General features: G+C 43.0%; 1 protein-coding gene across 1 annotated transcript in view; it reads right to left on the reverse strand.

Moving 5' to 3' along the window:
• Window positions 1-821: 821 nt before the first annotated feature.
• The window catches only part of znf438 (zinc finger protein 438), a 41,418-nt gene continuing 34,361 nt past the window's right edge, over window positions 822-7,878 (reverse strand). The window contains 3 exon segments of the mRNA XM_034126759.1: window positions 822-3,598; window positions 3,748-4,451; window positions 4,453-5,524. Of these exon segments, the coding sequence (XP_033982650.1) occupies window positions 3,001-3,598; window positions 3,748-4,451; window positions 4,453-5,496 (2,346 nt within the window). The 5' untranslated portion in view covers window positions 5,497-5,524 and the 3' untranslated portion in view covers window positions 822-3,000.

Genomic DNA, 7,878 nt, shown 5'->3' on the forward strand with positions numbered 1-7,878 from the left:
GGTCTAGCTACTAAAAGAGAGGTGTGCATTCAAACCAAAAGGTAGAAACACATTGGCACGCACGTTTGATAGGGTTTTGATGCTAAAGAAGACAGATGGAAGGGCTGTTAGGAGGGGAGGAGCACAGAGGTAAGGCATATGTAGGCTCTTAAAAGCCCTCTGGCTAACCCACTTTGCTTGACCCTTACATCCTGCACACACCTTTTCAGAGTGAATTATCAATTAATTCCATTCTCTGTGTCTCTTCAGATGAATACACAGTGACCCATGCTCCTGTCTGCCTAGGCCCAGCACTCAATCTGCCCTTTATGCTACAATAGACGAGACATTCACATCGGCAGGGTATTAAGTGTGTTTGAGGGTCAATTTATGTAGCTATTTCTTCTTTTTACTTAGGTTGAAAATATTAGTTAATTCATCTGTTGAGATACAATTGACAGGCAATTATTCATCATTAATAAAACACACAAATTGAAAATGTTTTCATGGGTTAAGAAATAGTGTTGGGCATTTTTCTGCTTTTAGCCGACATATTGTACAAAAAAAGATGATAACTAAAAGTAGTAAGTAAGTGTTACATTTATTTTCTTACTTTCCATGCTCAGTTAAAAATAGATAATATACGAGCTAATAGACACATCACCTCAGAAGTTATCTTTCAAAGGCTTGTAGCCGCAGTTAGCAATCTTAACAGTGCTCAACATTTTACCCAAGTGAAACAAACTGTATGACACCAAACATTTTCTAAATAAATCCTAGCTGGGCAAAATGCTTTTTGTGTAAACAGTTCTGAATTCCATTAAATGCATGACACTGGATACTTGGCAGGGACCTCTAAGACTTGAAATGTCTTGAACAAAGCACATCTTTATTTTCACAAACATCAGATTCTTCAGGTACACAAACAGTCACAAGCACAAACACTTTCAGTCTTTTTTTTTTTGTTGGACACACTCAACATAATTAGTGAGTCAAACACATCACATAACCTAACGTGGGGCTTTTCACTTTCTGACTTGTGCTGACAGTCATGGTATGATTCTCATCTAACTGAGGAAATAAGAGTCTGACCCTTAATTCTGTCACTTCCTGGTTTGTGTTGAGGGCTTGAAAATAAAAGGACAGTTCATTGATGAACACTCAAACACAGCATTCAGAAACTGTAGATGACCCACTAAGTGTGACACACATCAGTGCTTTCCCCTTCATTCACAGTCCCACGTTTTGTGTCAGACACATAAGGACAACTCTTCATGGCTTTTGTTGCCAGTAGGCAATGATATATTCATCTCTTGTTACCCTCCTCCCATATGACAGAACACAGCAGCTGATTCACTAGTTACTCTATGTAAATATATATATTTTGTCTCAATATATCTATATATTCTATCTATGGAATAAGTCTATATCGCATATATATACTTTTGGTAGGGTTCTGAAAACATTCAGGTACATTCACTTGACCCTGTGATGTTTTTTTTTCTTCATATGAAAGATAAACACAGATATAGTAAGCAGAGATACTTGCCATGTAGCAATGGCCTCCCACCAAGAAAAACAAGACATTAAGCATCCCCAAACTTAGAAGAAAAAACATAACAAAATGTCTCAGTGCTGGTTCTTTAAGGACCAACAACAAGCATAAATATACTAAAAGACCTCTGTATTAATCTAGAGTATAAAATAGCATATTATCTGGACTTGACAACAGTTTATAATAACTCTAATAGAGTCTGTGTGCACACAATTCCACAGGTGTACAAGAGCTGGCAACAACAGGTAGGCAATTTGATGGTTTCCTTTGCGTAAGTCAACAAAAAATATTCTGTTAGTGGTTAAAAAGCTTGAATGCAAAACTCACTTCTACAATCACTAGTGTGAATAGACCTTGGCATATCACAGAATACACAAAAAGGCAATACTCTACAAGTCAGGGGGTTGAATTTGGCCTACGGAGGACCATGTTGACAGTAAGCCCTACTATGCATGAACATCGTTTTTTCAGAAGGCCACAAGGATGTCACTTGGGTGCTGGTTAGGAAAGTGTTCCTTTATGGGTCTGGGTTGACAGAGGACCCTAATACTGATCTTAAATCGGGCTGTAAAAGTTCAAGTCATAACTGAAATATTATTTTCCTGTTACAGGAGCAATATTACATTTAGGCATTGTGTACACTTACTGTTTTATTTTAACCAGTAATAACCCAAGGCCAATAGATAATTGTCAGCCATTGTGACATTAGACAGTGTGCCCCTGTTACGAGATTTACATTTCTTATTATTTTGCAAAGGGTCAGTGCATCCAAATTTAAAAACACATTTTCTCACTTTACCATAGTGGAATCTAGCATTGCAAATTTGGTAGTATCAGATTATAAAACGTAGGTACATGGGAATTTGTTTGTGGTACTCGGGGTACTATACAACACTTATTTTCCTCTGGATAATCCACAGATTAACGCGGACACAGTTTCTGCAATGAGATGTTTTATAATTTAAAGAATGTAAATTATTCTTTGTTTGGAGATCAAAAACTGAGCACATAAAACCATATATATATATTTCTGAATGGCTAGATACCATAGAGATTAAGTGAGTTGACCCTTTAACAGTATTACTGTGTCAGCTAGGTTATAATTACCCTTTTATTACGATTTAAATAAGTAGAAAAAAATAATCCAACGGGACACTAAATACATACATCTCCAAACAAAAAACCAAACAGTGCAATCTAAATAACATGAAAAACAATATTGTTTAAAAATTGGATTATCTTTCCTTGAGAGAATGTACCTTATGAATTGTATCACAAAGATCAATTTCTACCATTTATTTTAATATTATCTTTCTTTGCTCCTGGACCAAGACAAATGTGCCAACTGGTGAAATATGAAACTAGTGATAAAAGTCATAAGAGAAACTCTCCATCCCTGTGTAGCTAATTTTTCAGACTGAGTATGTGTGAGAAGTAACAGTAAAGGGCTCCATGCCCATCCAGGACTAGGCTGGATAGTGTGGGCTTGGAGCAGGAGTGTCTAGATCCCCCTCAGCCTCACCTTCTTCCAGGACGGAGTAGGAGCTCAGTGCGTCCCACAGAAGGCTTGGCTGCTCACAGTGGTGGCGACTCCTCCAGTGCTCCATAACTCCGTCTTTAGTGTCCAACACCTCGCTGCAAAGCACGCAGTTGAAGGCCGCACCTGCTGCAAGGACGCCAAGTCTTCCTCCGCCGCCTTCTGGTGAAGAGAGGGTCACACTATCCTCCCCCTCTTGGCCATGGTGGTGGGACATGATGTGCCTCTTAAGTTTGGAGAAGGAGACAAACTCCTCGTTGCAGCTGCCGCACTTGACCAGGTTGCGCTTCTCATTGAGTTGACGCCAGTAGTGGGCAGCGTGCTTCACCAGCTCGTTTTCAGCCTCCCGGCCACCGCGCAGTTGTTGACCATCATGAAGTGGAACCTGGATCTCCTCCCCATGCACATACAGCAAATGCATCTTCATGTCGGCAAAGGTGGGAGTGATGGCTTGGCAGCGGCCACATTTTATCTGCAGCTCCACAGGGTCTTCCCGATCCTGCTCATCTGATGGCTCTGAGTTGGCCCTGAGGAAGATGATTTAAAACGTTAATATGACAGTTTAAAAAACGTCAGGTAATCAATATGTTTATTCAGGCAATTAATCTATAAATTGTGCCATCACTGCATAAAACCTGCAACAATTAAGTAAGTGCTCAATCAATATTAATCTTACCCCTCTACTGACAGGTCATCCTCGTGATGGCTGATGGACGGCTCCACGGTCAGCACCACCTTGTGAACCTCTCTCAGATGACTGAAGTAAACCCCGACATATCCAAAGGACTTCTCGCAGAACTCACAGCACAGAGACCGACGTGGGCGTACCTCGGAGTGGTGAAGCTTCATGTGGGTGCTCAGGCTTCCAGAGTGAGCGTACGCCTTGCGGCAGACTGGGCAGGCGTAGGGCCGGCTGTTGGTGTGACTGTTCATGTGGCTCTGGAGGTGATGCTTGAACTGGAAACAGCGGCTGCAGGTAGGGCAGCGGTGAAGCGGACGGCTGCTTACGAACACTCTTGTATGCGAAGCACCTTTCAGTTGTAGGGTCACTGGGGCTGTTGGGGGAGGACTGTCCAGGGCCTTGGTTGTTGTAGTGGTAGGGAGTTGATGATCGAGTACAAGCTCCTGTTCTTGGGCATCTGGAGTAACCGCAGGCAAACTAACCAGTTGGGGAACTGTCTCCATGACCAACATGGGCTTGGGTCTTATGCTGCGGTACTTCTTTGAAATATCAACTTCTTTTTGTTTAGAGCCTGGAACAACTGCTGGCGGTTTCTCTGGGACTCTTCCACGGAAAAAAGACAAAGACCTCTTCTTTCTGGCTTCAAATGCCAAGATGTCCTCCATTGTCTTTCTCTTCCTCCCCCTCTTCTTACCAGGGTGGGTTCTGCAGGGTTCCCAACACAGGCATGAGTGTGGTCTTTGAGTTGGGCTGAAGAGTGGAGTTTGGGACCAGGTTCTGAACCAAGGCTTCAGATGTCTCGAGGGTCTTGGATGTAGGATCTACGGGGCTGGTGAGTCCTGTCTGGCTAGAGAAACCCTTCTTCTCTGGAGACAAATTGCTGAGCTGGGCAGCTGGGATGAGGGTATTCTTCATCTTAGAGTAGGGCAGAATGGGCAGTTTACCCTTTGGTGGGGACGGGATTATCTGGACTGCTTTGCTGAAGATGGCTGAGGACAGGACAGTGATACTGCTCTGGGGTTGGGCTACAGCAGAATTAGATTGGCACAGCCTCATTGTAGTCTTGCTTTCCTCAAGGGACTTACTTGGGGAGCCTTTGACAGCAGTAGGGGGGTACTGGAGGTTCTGAATAAGACTAGTTGTAGCAGGTCGTTCAGAGCAATCTGGTGCTCGCTCTAACTGAGAACCCGGGTACAGGACTGCATTGTCTGGGAGAAGAGCAGTGACGGAGATATCAGAGGAGGCTGGGTCAATCAGAATCACCTGCTCTGAAGGCTCTTCTTTGGGCACTACGATATCCTTTGTTTGCTCATGTTGCTTTATCTTCATAACTGTTGGCCCACAGGAAGCTGACATGGATTGTGCTGAGGCCGCAACCTTGGGGACAGTTTTTGCCCTGGCAGCCAGTGGTGGTGACTTGACCTTATCTGTGGTCCCCTTGCTTCTCATTGGCTGGTATCTGGGAATGGGCAATTTTGGGTTTGTTTGAGTTTGCTGCTGTTGTTGCTGTGGTGTCTGAGAGGAGACCGAAGGGGGAAGTGCCACCAGAGAAAAAGTGCCATCCTGACCTGCTATTTGCATCAGTGCATAGTTTTGGGTGGGCACAATGATGGACTTGGGGCTAGTGGCGGTGGCAGCCTCAGGGAGGGCAGAGGTAGGCTGGCAGGACAGGACCGCAGGGGAGGGGGAGGGCGCCACGGCCGGGGCCTTAGGGGCGATGCTCCTGAACTGAAGGCTCTTCATCTGAAGGGCTGGACTCACTGGCTACCAACTGGAACACAAAAGAAACAGAATGTTGTTAGTTTTTAGATACAACTCTGAGACAAGATAGCCTTTTTTGCTCCAAACATTTCTAACCCTTGACTTCTAACCTCAAGATTCCACAGCTACTGCTCAAATGGGAATGACAGTATGATTGCTGTTTTAAATGTATTTGTTCTAACATACTAAATAGGAATAATTCAGAAGGTTACTTCTGAAAGATGGCAAGATCATGAGTGAGAATGTAACCTCACTGCACAAGGCCTTAGTGTTTTGATGATGTCATTGCTGTTCAACCTAACAGGAGAGAAGCCAACATTGTATAAACATACCGTCAAAAATACAAGCATCTGCACAAGTGTGACAAGCTGTCCTATTACCCATGTCTCCCTGGTCACACACAGCACACTCACTCTCCCCCGGGCTAAGGACAGACTGCCCCCTTTGATTTCGGCTCAGCATGTAGCCAAGGTACATGCTGGGGCTCTGCGGGGGGGCTCCTCATACCCCCCCTCACTTCCTGGAAGGATAAGCCAGTGGACCGTGAAAGCTGCCCAATGGCAGGATCTTTACAAGATGAAGAGGGGTCCCCTCTCATCTCCCCCTCCACTGACCAGCACTGCAACCTGGCCGAAGGCTATGAGGATGCCCCTGAAAAAAGCCCTGAATTTACTTTATCATCCCTTGTTCACAAACAACATTTCATGGTTATCCAACGGGGATGAGGCTTTTCCACTGAGTGGATCGCCATTATGACTGTGTTGATACAAAATACCGCTGAAGTCTAAGGGGAAACTATAACCTCATAGTGAGGTTTTAAACAAGACTATATTATATAAAACTACCGTACAGTTTCCATCCATCAATCAAAAGCCACAGGTATGGCTTTAAAAACAAAGGCAACATTCCCTTTATTTATATCAATACTGAATCTTTATATCAAAAGGAGGGAGAGATTACAGAGAAGTGCTTCAAAGGGCCTAATTGTAAACAGACTGAGGTTTAAATTTCACATTAAGGCCCGACTTTCAATAGCAGCGTTTGATACAGGCGTTCCAACTCCACTCTGTGATAATAATAATCAGCATAAAGTGCAACAATCTGGAGGTGTCACAAAAGGCAATATTCAACAACAGAATGTCTCAATATAAAAAAAAACATTGTATTCATTTTCAAAGAAGTCTGGGCAAGACACTTTATACATTCAAAAAGAAGGAAAGAAAATAAAAACTGCAAAGGGCATATTGTTTAACAGCTGGAAGTGTTTCAGTGCGGAGAGATTATTTATACAGTACCCCTACCGCATTACGACTCCATAAAACTGGAGATATTCCTTCTCTGTGTGGATAGTTGACTCCAGTTTGACTGTGACTTTGGCTGAACACCGAGTGGAATAAAACCCTGGGATGCATGTTCTGCTGGGCATTTTATGTGGCTATAGAAAAGTGGGAGATTGGGGTAGAGGCAAAGCTTGGCGATTCATTCTACCATGTGGAAGTTTTCAGTTGGACATGAGGGGGGAAAAAGGTGTGTAACAACAGCTGGAGAAGCAGCCAGTAGCCCTATAATCCTTTTGTCACAGATGATCCAGCAGACGCCACCTGACACCAAGTAACTCCACACAAAAACAAGATCAGCTTTAATATATCCCATTGTCGCATTCCAACTGGAAAATTATATAAATAGAAGTGGAGGGTCAGATAACTTTGTTTCTTCAGGGCATCAAACATTCTACGAAAATCAAAGCATTTGATACTACACAATAAGACCATTTTACTTTGATCCTCATTATGCTAAGAAGGTAGAAGATACGGAAACAGTCTGTCCCAACAATCTTTCTCATTACGAGGCACATTTTCTCAGCAAGGTTATCCAACATCTAATCTGATCATGTAAACTGATGTTTCTATCGTATCTCTTGCGCTGCTGTGTCTACAAGCTTCTGTACACAGATGTGTTTGCACAGATTGACTGATGCCATCATGACCAGCATGTGGCAGGAGGAAGTAGAAACAGAAAGATACAGAAGAAGGAATATGCAACAACAGAACATAATGCAGGATATGATTTATTTATCATCTTTTAGCATGTTAGCATGCTATACTAGCTAATAAACACAAAATACAGCTGATATTGTAGGTATTCATTATGTCTGCACTGAATTCACTTTGATATGCTGGTGGCACTAGGGATCTGGAGGACATTTGGATAATTAAAATATGCCTTTAAAAGAATTGAATCCTAATCAATATTTACTGGGAACTATTTGACCATACTTTTACCAGGTAGCCAAAGCATGTGACGTGGAGTGGTGACCATTTCATCATTTCATCCCATCGCTCATGGAGTTGCAAGCTAGATGGT

The sequence above is a fragment of the Trematomus bernacchii genome, unplaced genomic scaffold (assembly GCF_902827165.1).
Source record: "Trematomus bernacchii unplaced genomic scaffold, fTreBer1.1, whole genome shotgun sequence".
NCBI classification, from domain to species: domain Eukaryota; kingdom Metazoa; phylum Chordata; class Actinopteri; order Perciformes; family Nototheniidae; genus Trematomus; species Trematomus bernacchii.